The 19,080-nt window shown below is 36.4% G+C and overlaps 3 protein-coding genes across 7 annotated transcripts; 2 read left to right on the forward strand and 1 right to left on the reverse strand.

Annotated features, from left to right (window-relative positions):
- Positions 1-87: 87 nt before the first annotated feature.
- LOC132196623 (uncharacterized) lies at positions 88-6,282 on the forward strand. Of its 3 annotated transcripts, none has more exons than XM_059619403.1 (7): positions 88-338; positions 4,666-4,806; positions 4,869-5,003; positions 5,069-5,209; positions 5,262-5,387; positions 5,452-5,790; positions 5,866-6,282. In XM_059619403.1, the coding sequence occupies exons 1-7, from the start codon at positions 135-137 to the stop codon at positions 6,058-6,060; spliced, it is 1,281 nt and encodes a 426-aa protein (XP_059475386.1). In that variant the 5' UTR covers positions 88-134; the 3' UTR covers positions 6,061-6,282. The 3 variants fall into 3 exon arrangements, with proteins under 3 accessions (XP_059475386.1, XP_059475385.1, XP_059475387.1); XM_059619402.1 differs by having other exon boundaries at positions 89-338; positions 5,066-5,209; XM_059619404.1 differs by lacking the exon at positions 88-338 and adding an exon at positions 1,893-2,125 and having other exon boundaries at positions 5,066-5,209.
- A 98-nt stretch (positions 6,283-6,380) lies between these two features.
- On the reverse strand, positions 6,381-13,935 carry LOC132196622 (ubiquitin carboxyl-terminal hydrolase 8). The gene is made up of 20 exons (XM_059619401.1): positions 13,598-13,935; positions 13,103-13,212; positions 12,704-13,038; positions 12,464-12,644; positions 12,245-12,407; positions 12,035-12,182; positions 11,749-11,974; positions 11,615-11,696; positions 11,454-11,561; positions 11,253-11,401; positions 11,129-11,196; positions 10,982-11,076; positions 10,623-10,733; positions 8,025-8,140; positions 7,852-7,966; positions 7,690-7,794; positions 7,378-7,638; positions 7,185-7,318; positions 6,936-7,130; positions 6,381-6,881 (listed from the first exon to the last, which is right to left on the reverse strand). The coding sequence occupies exons 2-20, from the start codon at positions 13,204-13,206 to the stop codon at positions 6,749-6,751; spliced, it is 2,829 nt and encodes a 942-aa protein (XP_059475384.1). The 5' UTR covers positions 13,207-13,212; positions 13,598-13,935; the 3' UTR covers positions 6,381-6,748.
- Positions 13,936-14,050: 115 nt separating this feature from the next.
- On the forward strand, positions 14,051-18,966 carry LOC132196621 (zinc finger protein 62 homolog). 3 transcript variants are annotated; one of them, XM_059619397.1, is made up of 21 exons: positions 14,051-14,251; positions 14,309-14,415; positions 14,475-14,645; positions 14,701-15,041; positions 15,099-15,345; positions 15,399-15,473; positions 15,587-15,859; positions 15,912-15,985; positions 16,049-16,183; positions 16,236-16,503; positions 16,558-16,742; positions 16,794-16,890; positions 16,949-17,078; positions 17,138-17,245; positions 17,311-17,611; positions 17,673-17,794; positions 17,900-17,942; positions 17,996-18,142; positions 18,204-18,361; positions 18,482-18,630; positions 18,690-18,966. In XM_059619397.1, exons 1-21 carry the CDS (start codon positions 14,125-14,127, stop codon positions 18,900-18,902), a joined length of 3,471 nt encoding a protein of 1,156 aa, XP_059475380.1. In that variant the 5' UTR covers positions 14,051-14,124; the 3' UTR covers positions 18,903-18,966. The 3 variants fall into 3 exon arrangements, with proteins under 3 accessions (XP_059475380.1, XP_059475381.1, XP_059475382.1); XM_059619398.1 differs by having other exon boundaries at positions 16,239-16,503; XM_059619399.1 differs by having other exon boundaries at positions 18,482-18,626; positions 18,690-18,955.
- The last annotated feature ends 114 nt before the right edge of the window (positions 18,967-19,080 follow it).

Consider the following 19,080-nt stretch of genomic DNA (forward strand, 5'->3'; position numbering starts at 1 on the left):
CGCTGCCAAGAAAGGCGGCGCCGCGATGCTCGTGGATCTATTTTTGTGTCCCGTGCAGCCGACGGAGCAGCGAGTTGTTCGGCCCAACTCTCAGTTTAACCAGAGTCCGAGTGGGAAGGCCAACGCCGTTCAAAATGTCTTCATCGTGGCTGCTCGATCTGGACGAAGAGGTGAGCGCCCTGCGAGGGGTGTCCCGCCGCAGGGTGCAGGTGGCCAAGGACGACTTTGCGCTGTTCACGGACCGACGTGTGGGCAGCGCCAGCAGCACCGTGGCCCAGCTGGACACGTGGCTCGCCAACCACATGACCTGCAGCAGGTCGTCCTCTTATTTCAAAAAGGTCAGTATTGCTGCGTCGTGTTAAAACAAGATTATGTAAGGCTAATTTCAGGAGATATAAGTTATTATCAGCGGAAGTCCAATTTTTTTAGTTGTATATATTTTTATGTGAAATAATTTACGACATTTATATCATATGTTGCTGAGATAAAAGTAAAATTGACCTTGTGGTAATATAAACGCCGCTTCCTGTTGCTAAAAAAAGCATCGTTTTTAAATTTTTCATTTGCATTTTGTTGAGGAAAATCGTTTATTGTTTTGCTGTTGAAACGATTTCAATAATATACTAAACTCCTACTTACAGTCATTTGAGCCTTAAATCAGAGCGTAAGGAGAAGTGTTTGTATAGCTCTGTAATTGAATAGTGGAAGTTCACGATCGAGGGTCGATTCATGGTGATTTGAATTCAAAATTCGGCTTTTCCTCGCTGGGTTTTTGTGAGTTTTTATTGTTTAAGAAAAGCAGCAGGATGTTGTTTTTTCTTGAACAATAAAAACTCACAAAACCCCATTGAGGAAAAGCCGAATTTTAAATTCAAATCACCATACTGTAATTGAATTGTACGTAAAAATACTGGAAAATATAACTATTATATGAGGAAAACAACGATTGAAAATAGTATTATTAATTTAAATTAGTACTTTTAAATTTGGGAAATTTTCGCCCTCAATTAAAATTGTTTATTATCACAACAGGAATTTTTCTAACTTCTTTCCACCGGCTTTGTCTCAAATATCTCGTGGTCTCGGAACGTAATTCCACGTCAAGGCGATTAGTCGCAGTACTAATTAATTATTTCCTGTTTCGAGTAGTTTCTTTGGGTTTTATATTCTCAAAAAAGTATTATTTATTATTTTTATTGCTAGACTTCCATGAATCAATCAAGAATTATATATGCATATTTTTTATCAGATCTTCTGCATTAAATTATTTAAAATTATAATTTACTTCTTTTGATATTTAAATATTATAATTTTTTTATCTTTGGATTTTAGAAAGAAATTGTTTCTTCATTGAATCTTAAATTTGACTTCTGTTGCAAATATTTATAAACAAATAAATAAATTGAAAGTTACAGTTACAATTTATCTGCTTGTTATTATGGAAAGAAAATTGCTAAATTTCATGCAATCAGAAAACTGAATAATTAAATCTCAGCATATATTTTTTATCTGGGTTTCTGTTTTAATGATAACAATCAGTTTCTAATATCAAATTTCTCTCACCTAAGATATATCTGTTCCAAAAATTTCACCTAACAAAACAAACCACCTCGTTTAGGAAGAAACGAAAGGGAAATCCGGAACTGAGGAAATTTCATTAAAAAAAAAAAATAAACCGCAAATTTCTGGCTTTTGCTGTGTGTGAGTGTTTACCACGCACTTCGTGGAAAAACACGCGTATATAAAAGCGCGGCGCGGGGCCCCGTGCGCCGCGACATACCCGCGATTCTGAATCATTTTGCTATTTTATCATCAACTTTCCTGGTGGGGCCGACCGACCAAGAGTGACGTCACACGCGTTGAGCGCTTCGCAAAACACCCAAGTCGGTGCCAGTGCCGGCGCTGAGGCTGTGCAGAGCGCGAGCGAACGCTCGATTTATCTCTCCAAAAGAATCTCTCCTGTCAGTTCGCGCCGCGGCTCGTGGGTGTCAACTGTCGCGAGATGCGCGTTTCGGCCGCCACTGCAACGACCGCGGGCTGCCTAGAGGCCGGCGGCGGCCACGGCGACGCGGGCGGCCGCGTCGAGCGTCGTCTCGTCCACTATTGCTGCGGCGCTAATCAATCGGTATGCTAATTTTTTTTTCTATTTTAATTCTCAATTCAGATTCATCGAGATAACTCAAAATCACAAATCAAATTGCAAACAAACTGGAAAATAATGCGAGGAATGTTGATTAGGGGGAAAATTATTTATACTTAAAATAGTCTTTTTTTTAATAAAAACATCAACAGGTGAGTTTTTTTCTTGGAGAATATAAAATTATTAAGCAAAGTAAATTTCAACCGATTTTGACATTTCCACAACTTAACCTGCGGACAATTGATTGTGTCTGTTCTTGAAAATCCGGGCCCCTGGTATGTATTATTACTTCATTAGAGCGTGCCAGGTCGATTTGTTCCATTCGTTTTCCTTCTTGCGCCAGTTCAACACTTTCCTCGTTCCACCGCGTCGAATCGGTCCACGCTTTCCTCTTTAAATCTCTATTAGTTTATTCCAGTTTCTGGCGGAAATAATTTGAATGGAGCACCATTCATGAGCGACTTTTATCACTATTCTCATTAACAACGATCGGAAATAAAAAAAATCCCCTGTCAATTTGCCTGTATTGTGTGGTTTGGCGTGAAACCAAAAGTAATGGAAATGGAAAACCTCAAAAACCGCGCAGGCAAATATGCTGGAATATCTGACAACATAATATATATGCTGCAGAAATTTTTATTGAATTTCTGGTTTTCCCGCAACGCCACATGGTCTGGCGCGTGAGTGTCCGGCAGAGCCTTACTTGGAAATATGTACTCATGCCATATGCAGGCGTGGACCCATAAAGCTGAATCATGCACTCCAATGTCAGCTTGAAGTTCGCTAAACCTTCCCGTTCTATCCGACTCATTATAAACAATATTGCAATATGAATTTTTTCAATGTAATTTTTGTCAAATTGCTTTAATAAAATTAGACACAGCTTTCCAACGACAAAAGTAAAAAAAAAAAATACATGCTCAATTTCTTAATAAGCCTTAAAAAGAACATTTGTGCAAAGTAAGTCTCACAATTAGTGAAAACAATGAGACTTTTTAAACCCTCTTCAAGAAGTTCTCAGTTCACTCGCCTTTCTTACAAATGCATTATACTTTTTCACTTACCTCCGCTTCTATTTTTTTATCATTTTGAAAAATTAAAATTGAAAAAATTTACATTTAGTTATGTCGCGGACGTTTCCCAATTGAATAGGATAACGTAGGGCCCGTTGAAGGAGGAAAATTATTTGAAAATTGTCATTTCCCTATACATCCAGCACGAAAGCTCCCATTCCACGATCCTTAATTGCAAACGCGCGAGACTACCAGGAAAAAGACGAACGAGACGTCGGTCGAGCCGCTGCTGTGCGCAGTAAAATTGCAGCTCCGGTCTCCTTGTTTTCTTTCTCAACTGTCTGCTTTATGTTTTGTTCCAAGTAAAAGTTAGACGCGAGGCATCTCCTTGAACAAATTTAATGTTGAAAAAAAGTTGTTCTAATTTTGATCTAATTCATTTTTTCGAATGAAAAACTTCAAAAGATTACTTTTGTGATGGCAAAATATACTTCTTGAAACTCATCCTTTGTGTAATTTTGTAGAGACGGTTTTACAGCAAAAATTTAAGGAGGTTCCAGATTTTTAATAATACACCTTATTTAAGTGATAAATGATATATCGAGGATGAGAATTCGATCAATAAAGCTAACATTATGTTGTGCGGTTACGCTTTTCCTTGTTGGGTTTCCTCCTTGTCATCCTGGAGCCCTGTTGCTCTGCAGCAGCAAGGAACGAGCTGCTTATTTTTAGCAGATAAATTGCGCAGAATTCAAATCAATTTCAATTTGAACCAATTTTGTTTATAAATTTGGCCAAACGGTAAATTTCTTATAACGCGATGCAAAATTATTGAAAGAAAATAATGATTGCGTGAGACGTGATAAATAAGTTCACAAAATCATGAAGGTATATAAATTTTTTAATATTGAAAAGTAATGAATATATTTAATTTTTTTGGCATATGTATATTTACAAAAGTAAAACCCTAATCTAAACGTAATTTCTAAAACAATGACAAATTCAAGCTTCCTCCTCAAATTAAATTTAGTTGGGTGTGGGTACGGTTTATTGTTGATGAATAAAATCAAAGGGTCTTATACATCAAAGTCTGAGACTATTATAATAAATTTTTAGGAAAAAGCGAATGTCATTTTATAACTCTTATCTTTTCCCCGTCAGTATCACATAATATGATACTGATATTTTATAGGAAAGAAAAAAATTATCAGTATTCCCCGGGCCACTTTCATCCATCACACAGCCTCATTGTTGCCATGAGATCGGCACTCTGTGCGTTCTGTGATTTTTAAAATTTGTCAATATTAATTTATAAGAAAGCAATTTATATCTTACTGAAATATTAAAAGATTTGCTTGCTAACAATTGTAGTCAAGTTAAAATCAGTAATTTTTTCTTTTAAAAAAAGACAATTAATTACATAGGGAGAGCGCGAGCCCTGTTTTGTAGTATATTAAGACAACAATGTATTTTGAAAATGCTAATCATAACTTTTTTCCTGTTTTTCTATAGTGGAGGAGCGGCTCCCAGCGCGTTTTTAGCGACGATGAGGACGACGAGTTGGTTCCTCCGCTTTCCTCCAAACAGGAAGATACACATTCTCTGCGTCATTTGCGAGAACGAAATAAGAAACTCGAAGCTGTCATTAATGATGTGAGCTCAGTGTCATTTTACGCGAGAAATATGGTTTCAAATGTCAATAATTTTCCCGAAAGGTCATGGAAGTCAATAAACGATGGCAAAAGCACCACTCAGAGCGCGAAGTTTATTTGCAAAAACTGCAAAACACGATTGCGGAGCTGCAGCAAAGGGAGCTGCAAAGTGCTGTGAAAGAGAATTCTTCCCCCACGGTAATTTTTCTATCAAATTTTCCTCTTAAATTTAAATCATATTTTATTTTGTGTTGAAATAGAAGAGTTTGACGGTGACGCCGGAAAGACTTGCACAAATTGAAGCAGATAATGCTCAGTTGAGGCTCGACTTGGAATCCGCGCATCGAAAGGTTCAGGCCATGGAGAAAGAGCACCGGGAGCACGTCCAATTGCTCAATATTCAGGTATTGTAAATATAAAAAAGTGATTTTCTAGAAATTAAATCAAATAATTCAGGTTCGCTCTTATCGAGATGACTGGGAAGCTGAGAGGAGAGAGAAAGAACAGGCTTTAATTGATAAGGCTACTTTAGAGGAAAGGTGCAGAAACCTGGAGGAAAAGTTGCTTTCCGAAAAACAAAAGGTTAATTTTTGCACTGTGAATATTGAAAAAAAAATCAAAAGTATAAATTATTTAAATTTTGTAGGTTACACCGCCAGTGGAAAAAGCAGTGATGAATATAGCGCCGTGCGGATGCGCGCAGGAGGCACCTGTGGCGTGCAGGCGAGATTGCCATCATGCAAACAAAAACAGCACCTTCAGGTCTTCTGTCCATCTTCCGTGCATATCCAACAAAGCGAGTAGGCGCCGAGCAACTCTTGAAAGCTCGCAATCCATCGATTCAAGCCGAACTTCTAGTCCATCTGCATCTGTGTCCACCGAGTCAGGCATTGTCACCATCGGTTTTGAGGATGGCCTTGCCTCTGTCACTAGTTTCACTTACCCCCCAGACACACCGTTTTCCATCTCGAGCAAATCTCTCGAGGTCAGTAAATTGCTTTTTCTTAATTTTGTTCTGATAATTGAAGGTTTTCTCTAAATTTTGCCACTCTTGTTACAGATTCCTGCAGCAAATTCCGATGGCGAGACTGAGGATTGGTGCCAAGGACGAAATGATGAAGGAGTGTTGACGCAAACCAATGAACAAGTAATCTGCCCTCGTTGCAAGCGCGTTTTCCCCCCAGACAAGCACATTGACTTCCTTGACCATTTTGACCATTGCCCCGACCAACCTCAATATACTATTTGTAAATGAGGATAAAATATTGTGTTTCACTAAATGCTATATGGTCTGATTGTGTAATAACTGAAGATGTTTAATTGTTAAATTAATAGGAGATATTGCTGTTGAACCCTTAAGTGTTGATTGATGTTAAATGTTTAGAGCAAAAACTGATTGATTAAGTAACAAAGTTGTTTTGAGGCGGCCACTCTTTGTTGTTTTAAGTTATAAATGGATAATTATAAAATGAAGCAACTGATACTCTTATTTAAATGAAGTTTCCTGATGATAATTGAGTACGAGAATGGTTTGGAATGAAGGAAAATATGAATTAAAAGATTCTGCGTCATAAATATTGTCAAGCAATTCATAATTATATTTCATCCATATAATTTTGGCTTGGAGAGACGAAGATCAAAAGCAAGACATACAGCAATTTAATGAAATGGGGAATCATGAAAAACAGGCTGAAAAGTGATCAACTGTTCAAATATTCGAAATTATTTGTCAACATGATTGGTGATAAAATGTAATTTTCAACAAGTCATTACAATGGATAAGAATATGCTATGTGATAAACATAATTATGATAATCATCTTAAGAGTCTGAAACTTCATTTCCGTTCGTAAAGTCACAGAATATCACAATTTTGCACCTGTCCCTTAGGGCACAGTCCTGCTCTGTCCTGGTGATTTATAATCAAAGTTACATTGCAATTGATTACCGATCCTTCTGCATGATGAAGGCCGGACTTCGCATATTTTGGGAGGCGTAGAACAGAATGTAGGCTGCGTTCGAGCGGACACTTGGTTCTGAAATCTCCGATACATCGGCATCGTCAAACTTGTACCACCTGAATAAGGAGAAAGAATAATTTTAAGACATTCAACTTATTTGACAAAGTTACTTGTTGAATACAGCACTACGACTGTAGGTTGTGTAGTGTCCACCATCCATGGTGCCGTAATGATTTGAAACGGCGTATAAATCGTAAGTGTGGTGCTTTGGATGAGAATTCACTGTGAATTGTGTCATCATGAGTCTCTGCAACGGGAACTCAACAAGAGTGTGCTGCTTCCTCCATGCAATATCCTCACAAAATCTGCAAAAATATATATTTTAAATGAAAATTCAGATAAATCAACGCAAATTTTACCTTTTAAAATGAATGACTAGAATAGGCGGAAGTCGCCAAATGTCAAATTTTTTGGTGGCGCGACGGGTTTGCTTGCATTTTGGGCACCGCCATTCCTGAATTGGCTCCGGTGCCAAGTACATGCTCAAACATTCCTAGAAAATAAATAAACATTTCGATTCAAACAAAACAATTATACTGAATGCAAACTTACGTTTAAGGAGCACTTGTCAGAGTTTTGCGGCAGAACAAGAGTAAGGGTGCTGAAAGGTTCAAAGGTGACGGATTCAAAAGAGCAAGAGTTGCATCTGACAGTTGAACTCTGCTGGCCGTAAAACAAGTGCAGAATTCTGGAATCGTTGCACTTTTCAAACTCTCTCCAGGCATTGTCGGACGACTCTTTTATGTTTTGGATTTGTTTTGGTGGCTCATCAGAGTCGGGAGGAGTAAGAATCCTCTTCTTCATGTCGTGTTTCTGCAAAGGTCAAATTAAAAATAGAGTTGAAAAAATCAAGCAAAATTTTACCTTATTTAAATCATCGTGGAGCCAGTCCATGAGCAGTGTTAGGAATTCGTGGGAGTCCTGTTGGCGCACTCCACCAAAGTCACCGTGATAGGCACCAGCGACTCTCTATTCAGCAAGTTATGAGAATTTTCTTTTCAATAAAATAATTATCCGGGTCAGTACCTTAAAGTCTCTACAGGCAACAGTCCGGTATTCTCCAGCCCATAAAGCCCTGATCACAACCGCCAGCTCTTCGACTATTTGGCCCCTAGTTCTAGTTGTCGTGTTAACTTCATTTCTACATTTAAAAAAATTAAAAATAAAAACTTAATTTTCTTTAAGAAATGAGATCGAACCTGTAGGAACCTTCACAAAAGTACTTCATGAGCTCATGCGTGTTGGAAATACACTGGACGATGGAATTCATGTAGCAAGAGTTGCCCAAATTCTTGAGTCCAGTGAGGCCAGGGCCCTGGAAAAGCATCATGAAAATATGAAGTCAGTGCTCAAGCAAAGCATTTGAAAGCAAAAGAAGTATCGCAAGCACCAGACACCTTTGAAACGATAGGAGGGGGCGCCTGTTCTTCAACAAAATCTAATTATCTAGGCATTATGTAAGGGCGCTTTTGTCAATTTGGCCGATCATGTTATGTTTCAACAGACGTAATTCGATGTCAAATTTCATTTTGTAATCGCGACTAAAATACGTTTCTTTACCAGATTATCCACAATCACACTCGTCATAAATTTAAGCTGCATTTTGCAACAAAATAATGCAGTTTGGTTTGTTTGTTTTTGCACAAAAGACGTAAGAAAGAATAGTTCATAATTTTGCAAATTTAAAAAAAAAAACTATTATTCTGATTCATTAATTTATTTTAATGGTTTTGAGTGTGTAATTTTTCTGAATCAGTGTTTAGATCAAAATATCAGCTCAAAAACAAAAAAACAATTGATGCGCTAGAATATGAATTTTGCAATATATTAATCAAATAAAAAGAGTTCCTGTTTCAAATAATTTCTAAGTAAATAATCAACTAATTTTTCAAAGATAGTATTTCTCGGAGCCAGCGAACTAAATTAAAGTGGAAATGTGTATAAAAATTAGGCATTTAAAGTTTCATTTTAGACACAAATAACTTGATGTTTGTCATACACAAATATTTTTTTCTCTGTACAATTCTTTGCAATTCGTGAAATTTCATGAGTTACAAATTGTATACAAATCGGGCCCTTGCACTAGGTTACGTGTTACGTGAATAATCAGCTAATGGAATTCCGATGACCACGCTTTTCATATGTACTGGAAATTTCAAGAAGCCAAAAAAGTTTGCTCAAAAGGAACACAGAAGTGCTAGGTGTCTATGCATAGCCAGAAGCAACTAATTGGCGAAATTGGGATCTTTTACGATTTCCCATTTCCACGAATTCCTTGGATTTGCCATTGGGATATTTTATGATTTCCACGCTGCGATGAAGGCTTTGATTGTGTTTGATTGCAAAGGAGAACAAGCCAGGAATTAATTGGAATTGAAAATATAACATGAATTGAGACGGGAAAATATCAATAACTTTGTTTGCTTCAGTTTTCTCATTTCAAAATATCAAAATTTGTAAAAAAAAAATCCAGAGTTAGATCTAATTTTTATATTTTTTAAGCAAACTTTTACAAACAAATTTAAATTATTAAAATACATAATTAATTTAAAAAAAGGATAAGCGCAAGAGCAAAGGAAATCTGCAGAAACAAAAACATAATAATTAATTGCAATAGTTACCCTGTTGAATGGAATGCACAGGAAAAGATTGGAATTGGCCAAAATAACCATTATTTTTGTGTAGCTAACCCATCAGTCAACTAATGTCTGTGCTACGCTCCCATAGCAGTGACCGTGTGTGTTAAGATGTTAGGCACCCCAACAGACTAAAACCAGCAACGTGCCTCTTCGTCATTTTTGCGATTTCAATCCCCTATCACCCCTCCGGCTCTAGTCAATCATACACCCAATAATATTATTATTATATCCACGCGCCGGAAAAAACGTGGTCACATATTTTGTTTATAGGAGATGCCAATAAATATGCAAAGCTTTTCTAAATATAGAGCACGATGCAATATCGGTATCAATGCACGATTTATTTTTTCAGCTTGCAGAGAAATTTTAAATGGCAAGTAATCTGTGTAAAAAAATAAGCAAATTAACATTCTATATAGACGGCGTTTAAGGAAACTAATTAAATTATTATTGAAATAAAATAGCTTACAAGTCTAAAACGAATTTTTACATGTACAATTTTGCTTATGATTGCGTCTAAAAATTTTTAAGTCAAATTTATTATTGCATTATCGAGACAACTCATACTTCTTGCAGTTTGAGATTTATCATAAAAGCTGATGTTACAAATTGCAGTTAGCAGAATCATCAGAGGAAAATGATAGCACATTAAATTTTTTATGGTTAAGTTTGATAAGCTTTTTGTATGGCTTTTCCTTCCCTACTATGGTAAAATCATCCAGCATTATTGGAGAGCACATTGGTGCGCCAAGAGGAAACGTGATTTCAGTGTCAATCAATATCCCAGCACGCACAGGCTAATAAATTTAGGCAGCTCGACCCAAATATCGGTGCGCAAATTAGCGCGCGCCTTGCAAAATTAATATATTATGTTACAAAAATTATTATTCATCTATTTCTTTTACAACAAGTGTGAATATAAAATATGAATTAAATTCTGGTTTTTCTTTAACAATATTGACTTAAAACCTGTTTTTAGACTGCAGAATGAAAAAATTAAAGCAAACCTAACTAGAAAATGTAATGGCAAAGTTACACTGCTTTTTTTTTCCAAATTTACACTGCTTTTTTCAAATTTAAACGCCATTTAAAAAAAACCTTAAAATGATTTGAAGTTTTAAATAAGTTAAAAAAAAATATTCTCAAAATTCACAGTACCTTAGTTCCATACACGGGACTCAAATCACGGGTTGGCGCTCGATACATGAATGTTTCTCTCGGAACACCTGGTTTAATTCTGCGATCAAACTGAGGAGCGTCATCATCCATCTAAAGCCAGAAAAATCAATCATAGAAAATTTAAAGGGTAAACAAAAAAAAATTGGAACAGAACAAAATTGTCCTGGTTGGGGAAATCCCGGGTCTCTCCCATGTCTTGAGTTTATGGACTGACACTTGAAAATTTTCTCAGCATGAGTAAAATAATGTAAAAAGGTTTTTGGGTGACATTCAGTATTCCTCCACAGATAAAACTGCATTTCAGCACTGTTTATCATTAAATAATAAATTTTACTTACATCTTTAATATTTGGTGACGAATGAGACCGGGACAAATTCGACGACTCGGAAGGTTCCCTATTTAATGGCACAAACTTAGGCGTTGGTTTGGTGCCTAAAGAATGGTTGCGTCAATTTTAATTCAAACAAATTTTGATTGGTATTACCTTTCTCAATTTTATCCACTGTCTTTGAGTTTTGCAGTGGTTTAGGAGGAGGCGGTATTGAAGTGATCCTGAAATTGTTATTTTTTATCATTCCACATCTACAAAGATAATTTCTAAGTCATACTTTTGGAACTGGGTGGCTCTTTTCTTGGCCATTTGACTGGTTATGGCTTTCATCTTCTCGAGCTCCTCGTCCTTTTTATCCAAAAGATCCGCAGACTGCTCAGGTAAATCATTCTTCATTTGTATTTTCAGTTCAGTATTTTCAATATCCTAAACAATCATTGTCAGTGATAATGAATAAAATCAATTTTCATCGATGTACCAGCTTTTTGCATTGCGCTACTAGTTGCTCAATGGTATCTATATATTGCCTCTCTTTCAGTTCCTGCAATTCCTCATTTGCTTCGTTCTCCTTGGACTTCCGAAATTCCTACGATATAAAAATTTAACTTTTGGTTCACCTGTATTTTTATATGAACTTACTTCCCAATTCTTCTCTGCCTCCAACAGTTTATTCTGCTTATCGAGAGCCTCTTTTAAAATAGCATCTTGTTGCATTTTCATCCTGGGTATAGGAAAACAATGAAGGCACTTAAATATTGATAAAAATTAACTACTTTTCTAGCATATTCTCTTTCAGTGCTCTATCAACACTGGGCAGACGAATTGCATTATTTGGAAGCGCTTCAGGTACTGTTTCTTGGATTTTGGGTTCAACGAATGCATTGGCGACAACAGGAAAAGGTGAAGAAGGTAAAGGCTTCAAAGTCCTGTAGACTTGTGGTTTCTGAGGTGCCTGGGTTGGTAATAGTGGAGTTTGAAAGTCCGGGTAATCAATGTCATCTGGAATTAAAAATTAATCGTGGCGTTTGTACAAGCAATGCATTTTTTATGTCAGCTTACCAAGACTTATTAAATCAAATAGATCATCGGGAGAGTGTCTAGCCTCAACTCTGGGATTGGTTGTAATAGAAGGGTAGATATCCAACCACTCGGAATAGCCTTTCTGGAGAATCAGAGGATCTCTTTCGTATTTTACTCCAATGTCCCACTGAACCAGCCAAGAGAATGTTTAGGAATTTGGTAATTCGAAGATGAATAACAAATAAATACCTTCAACAAAATAGTTTTGAGATGACTGATATGAGACATCGGACGCATTGTTTTCAATGAGCTATTCCAGTCGACCAGAATCACATACTTGCCATTAATACGAGTTTTCCACAGGTTTTGTGATTCCAAAGGTAATGTTTTTTCCAATTTACCGCACGTAATTCTACAATAATTGTTTAACATTTATCATATCAACTTACATGATTGTTTTGTACATACCCAGGTTGGATTATTTCCTCTGGGACACTAATTATGCATGGCACGTCAATGTGCGACTTTTTGAAGTCTTCCAAAGGTCGCACATCCATTATCAAAAGACTGTCCGTGCCTCTAAATCTATTGATAAGGTCGTTCAGCTCTATGCAAGTGACCTCGTGAGTGTACTCCACTGGTTTCTTAGCTAATAAAAAAGACAATAAATAATTTGCAAAAATTTGAAGTGGTTTTAGAGAAAATTACTCGTGACTCCTGAAAAATTGTTGCTCGGAGGCACTGCTACTTCTGGTGACGTCTTGACAGCTTCGAACGCTGCATTCTGCAGACGCTTTTCCTCTTCCAAGGTTTTGTAACGTCGTTCAAGACTTTTATTGAGCTCTTCCGCCCGTTTTATGCACATTTCCAAAATGCTTTTGTTGAAAACTTTCTTAAAGTCCTCTGTCTTTACATTGGTCAATCGATTTATGTTCACGTAAAGGTGGGTAAATCGCATGTAGAGAATGTAGGCCTGCTCCTCGTCACCTTCCTTTGCACTCTTCTCAGCCATACCAGGCATCTTCTGAGCAGTGACCAACAAACTGCATCATAATAAATTTTATTATGTTTCCAGAGCCTCATGAACACATTGAAAGAGAGACTTACAACTTTGTTGGAGTTTTCGAAACGATGTCACGCATTTTTTCAAGCTCATCGTTCAAGTCCTTCATGCATGAGTACTTCAACGCCTTTAAGTAGACTTCAGGCATGTCTCTCTAAATATTCAATGATAAAAAAGAAAATAAAGAAATTAATGAATAAATTATGTAAAATGTGATGTGAAGACTAATTCCACATTTTAAAAATATAATACATATTATTTTAAAATTATTTTCTAGTCCAGATGACCTATAGATGTACAGACTTACCATTTATGTATACATACATATATTATAATAATTACAATAATTAATTGAATCTAAATATAAAAAAATATTAATATGAACGTCGATAAAATAGGCCATTGGGTTCATGAATCATGATAAGGATACCTTAAAAAATACATATTAAACACAACTAAAACCAAGATCATTGAGAAAAAGATAAATGATTTTATGGGTATGTACAGGTGCATTTAATGGTTAAAAATTATTGGCAAACCTTTTACGGTGACGAGAATTATTCAAGAGTATGCAGGAAACATCCTGATTGGGTTTATCCGCAACGTATAATGTAAATGTCAGCGATTGGAAACCGCTTCTGTCCCGTGTCTGAATTTCAGGGACGTCAGGAACATTGAAATTTGCCTCAGATTATTGCATAGGCGACGGTCTAAATGTCATAAACATATATCTATGTACGCTAGTTTCGTTTCGCAACGTCCTCTTCTCGACTCGTACGTACGTTGATTTTTCGCACAACAGCCAGGCCAGCTAAATTAAATTCAAAGAGGAATTTGCAAACAACCACCACGAAAACAACAAAACCAAGGAACAAAACTGAACTTTTATGGTGGGCGTAACTGGGCGTAACCTGTCAGTTCGTGCAAATAGCTTGATTAACTTGATTTGTCAAAATTGCTAAATGCACAAAATGCATGTTGCCCATGCAGAACATAATGTAAACAAAAACAACAAAACAGAGCGGACAGCGGGCCTTTTGTAGCTATCGCAGCTAAAATTTTTGCCATGGAATCTACCAGTAAAGAAGACAATAATGTGTTCCTGCTCAAGGACATACTGGACGCTGATGAACAGCAATATGCGCTTGAAGTGTACTCGGAGATGCGTAATGATGAGTTTGAAGCATTACCTGGTTTGCTTTTAAATTTTTCACTCAGAGTAAAAATATAATTTGATATTTTCCTTTCAGAATTTCCTGATGAAATTCACATCGATATTAATTTGTATCCAGAGGAAATCACCACTTATCTAGACGAAGTTTCAACGGCACCAAAAAGAATAACAGCTGCAAATCAAGTTGGTTATCATTTTTTTCTAATGAAATAATTTTTTACTCAAATTATTATCAACCGCAGGTCTTGCCTCTTTTGACGAGTGTTTATGAAGATCGTGGTTTAGAAGAAGACACTGGTCTGGCTAGTGAGTGGAGGGAAGTTTTTCAATCTTTGTCAACTGGTGTGTTCAGAAGTAATTGCGAATGTCTAATTTGCAAATGCTTCTTTGTCACACCTTCTTTGCTTTTGACGGTAAAATGAAGTTTAATAATTTCTTCATTAAATTAAGTCTTTCTTATTTTCCCAGCATGTCGTCAAAGTCCATTCCAGCCTTGGATTGAAAGAGGTCCAGTTCTGTTACGTCTGCAGACAACGGTTTATCTTCCCCACTGCCTTATCACTACATCTGGAGCAACACCACGGGCTTTTGGCTCCTCGGCTGACATGCTCAGTTTGTTTCATGCAACTCAATTCGCAGTCGGAACTCAAAGCCCACGAGAGAAAACACGCTCTGACGGAGGCCTGTCGCCAATGCTTTAGCCACTTTCCATCAAGACAGCAACTAGCCCAACACGTAGCATCTGTCCATGCAAAACCATTCCCCTGTTCAAACTGCCGCAAGTCATTTGAACATGAAGCTACTTATAAGTATAATTTAATTGTGTATTAAAAAAGTTATGCCATTTTATGATATTTATTTTATAGGGCACACTTGGCAAGGCATAAAACATTCCAAATATCAATTTGCATAAATTGCAAGTGGTGCCCAAGTAGGAATTCAATTGATCCTGAATTGACTCTGCTGGAGCATTTACACGGCTGCCTGTCACCAGAGCAGTTGCAATCTTTCTTTAGTTTTGTCCTAAAAGAGGATAAGCAGGAGCAAGAACTTGAGAAAATGTTAAAGCTATATCACGAAGTAAGGGAAGGGGATGAACTAATAAGTAATCAGGTAAAATTTTCGAGAGATTATTTGAATTTGTTGGTTAATTTGATGATTTGTAGTTGCTCGATGTGGAGGATTGTGTGTCGGCTATTGTGAAGAGTGTCGAAAAAACCTTGGGTGATAAAGACACAAAGGTAATTATCTCTATATTAAATTTTTCGAGTTTCTTATCAAACTCGATTGTTTTTTTTCTACAGAGTCTGTGGAAATTCAGCAGTACAATGCCTATAATTTCTTGTTATTGCAGGTTCAAAAAATGAAAACTGACACCCTATGCAAATTGTGTTCAAAGGCAGTAATTGAGCTGGATAAAATTCCTGAACACGTTCAAGAATTCCACCCCAAAAGCAAGCAGTGTCCTATTTGTAAAAATCGATTTCCATCAGTGAAAAGAGCTCAGGCACACACAAGATTGCACCTGAAATCAACTTCAGCACCCAAAGAATATAATTGCCGAATGTGCAGCGCACAATTTAAAGATAACGGAAAACTGAACAGGCATTTAGAAACAACTCACATGGTAATAAACGCCAAAATTTTACCTCTCATTTTAATTATTTATTCAAACGCAGATTAATGTTTTGTCGAGGCCCTATAATTGCCATGTGTGTAAGAAATCGTTTTACTCGGCCAATTTAAGAGACAAGTAAGTTGTAAAATGATTTTGAATTCTATGATCTATATTTCTAACTTGACTTCACTTTCTCAGACATGTCACATTGCACTCTTTACGAGGCCAAGAAAATGTAGAAGCAAGTTCTCTTGCTCTGAAATGTAGTTTCTGCAATCGAGTATTCATCAAGCCAACATTTCTTACAAAACACATAGAAAAATACCATAACAGGTTTCTTCTTCTAATTGTATTAATATTCGATTACATTTCAAAATCTTAAAAGCAGATCACTGGCAAATCCAGGCATTCCAGAAACGGTTGGTGAAATTTTAAAGTGCAACGAGTGTGGCGAGCTTATGGATGATCTTAGCAAACTCAAACGTCACGTGAAAACCAAGCATTGTGTTGCGTCTGACAAAAACCGTTTCCAGTGCAACATTTGCAAAATTGGTTGCAGCACGGCTGTTGGCTTGAAAGTACACATGAGGACGCACACCAACGAGCGACCCTACGAGTGCATTGTCTGCAGTAAAAGATTCAACAGAGTTTATGTGAGTTTTGCATTGATTTTTTTAGGGATTTTGTATAAATGATAAATTGCTAAGGCTTTAAATAAGCATATCAAGAGAGTTCATGAAATAAGCGTCCCAGATGACGGCCGCAGAAAGGTGTTTTGCTGTACCGAAAAAGGGTGTCCACACCGGCAATCAAGTTACGCGGCAATTCTTAAGCACTATCTCAGAGCGCACAGAGATGTTAAGCGCTTCATATGCGGCATTTGTGGAGAATGGTACACAAAATGAATTCAAACTTTTAATCTGGCATTTAAAAAAACTTGTAGCTATTGCCAGAACCAGGAGTTGAAGATCCACATGCTCAATAAGCACAAACTGACCGCTCCGAATGTCATTGTGCGGGAATCCAGCAAGCAGACCGATGTAATTCTTGCGATGATCTGAAGTATATTATTTACTAATTTAAATAATGAAATTTCAGATCCATGTGTATCCTTCGATCGTGAAGCTTCCACCTAGTCACCCACACGCAATGCTGATCACTCAGATTATGGAGGACCAGCACAAAAAGACTTTAAATTTACCGAAATTCCCCACTGTGCAGGAAACAAGTCTGACTCTAATTAAATTTTTAAATATTATATTGAATTTTAAAAATAAATCCTTTTAGTGGAAAATGGCTCGTCCGATTGCTTGGTGAAAGATTTTAACCAAGAGATAAGTGGTCCGACCTCTTCTGCAATTCCAGCTAAAAATCTAGATTGTCCAGCTAGTAAAGGTATTATTTTATAATTAAATATCCAGCTTTCTTTTTACTCTTTCACTTAAATTATTTTTCATCAGGGTTAAAATGTCAATCAAAAGAAACAATAATTTATGACACGTCGGCCAGTTACGGTTCAGTGGTGCCCAATCTCGAGTCGATTGCTGCACCAAACACGTCTACCAGCCTTAAACTTGCGTCAGTAAACAACGAAACTTACCTGAGCATTATAAACCAAGCTTATGAGACCATGCATCCGAAATATCCTGAAGTGGTTGCGGCTGTTGTCAATCTTCCTCCGAATAATAAAGAGTTTGGCGTTGTGACGGTTCCGACAGAAATTCTGCAGCCAATCATCATATCAACTAATGCGCCAACTAAGTAATTTTATTCATTCCTTTTTTTTAAATTGTACTCTATAGATTTATTTTTAACGTAATAGTTCTGTTCATGTTGGACCTCGGCAAAATTTAATCCCCAAAAATTCAACCGAAATATCGTCAATACAGACTGCTGATGGTAAAGTGCAAAACAAGGAAATAAAAATTCATAGGAGTTTAAAAGGTAAAAATAATTTTAAATAATTTTATGAATTTTATTAACTATTTAAAAATTAAACGTTATTTTATCCAAAATATATTTCTTGAATTAACTGACTTTTTGTCTAAGATTCTAAACTTCGAGCGGCTCCAAATATCAAAGGTTCATTGAGGTAATTTGATTTTAAATTTATTGCGCGTTTCATTTAGCAATGATTTTGTACAGAAACGAAAGTGAACTTTGTGACTATAAAATTCGGCATCAGATCAGCACAGACGAAAGCAAAGTATGCCCTGATTGCCCAGGGAGAGTATATAAAAGACTGAGCGATCTTAGGAAACATATGAATAATCATCAAGAGAAACCAAAGAGGTAATTTCATGAATTAATATAACTATAGAAGCACAATGATTAATTTATTTAAAATATTTAGTTATCTGTGCCACCAATGTGGTGCCGTTTTGACAAGGAGAGACTCGTTACTCCTGCATCAAGCAAGGAAGCATAGCAAATTCCAATATAAATGTGCAATTTGCAAAAAAGGATTCAAGATAGAAAGCCAGTATCATGCTCACCAAAAATCCCATTCAGGTGAATTAGAATTTGACTTAATTTAACATTTAAAATTATCTCGAAACTTTGTTTTTACATTTTGCTTGTTGTTTAACGTTAAACAGCTTTTGTAACTTTTCATATATTATTATTTTTCAGGCAACAAAGAACACAAATGTGACATATGTGGTAGAGCGTTTGCACTTCGAAACTACCTGCTCAGTCATTTGAAAAGGCACACAAAGCAGAAGAATTTCTTGCAATGTCCACATTGCCCTCGGAAATTCAGTTCCAATGAAACTTTGCAGGTCAAATTTGATAAAATTCCCGTAATTAATATATAATTTGTTTTGTTGCTGAATCACAGGTACACGAGAAATGTTTCCACACAAAAGGCGCGATGCTGCAGTCTCGACAAAGAAAGCAGGATGCTCTTCAGAAACAAGAAGAAGCCCAGAAGGCAACTCTGGCTGCCAATTTAGAGGACGAAATGCTGCAGGTTGATTTTGATCTTGAGGAAAACCAAGTTGTGTACCTGAAAGTGCTATCGGATGCAGACCTAGCATTTTTGCCTTCATAGTGATGAGAAATTGAAATAAGAAAAAAAAAACAGATTCGTTCATGATTTTATATAAAATAAACCAAAATCATAGCAAACAATTACATGATAGTGTGTTATTTTTGCATATTTAATAATTTAATCTGATTGTAGAGAATAATTAAAATATGTATTTAATTTGTTCAATCAAATTTTTATT

This window comes from Neocloeon triangulifer, unplaced genomic scaffold (assembly GCF_031216515.1).
Source record: "Neocloeon triangulifer isolate White Clay Creek 2 clone unplaced genomic scaffold, ASM3121651v1 ptg000012l, whole genome shotgun sequence".
In the NCBI taxonomy this organism is placed as follows: domain Eukaryota; kingdom Metazoa; phylum Arthropoda; class Insecta; order Ephemeroptera; family Baetidae; genus Neocloeon; species Neocloeon triangulifer.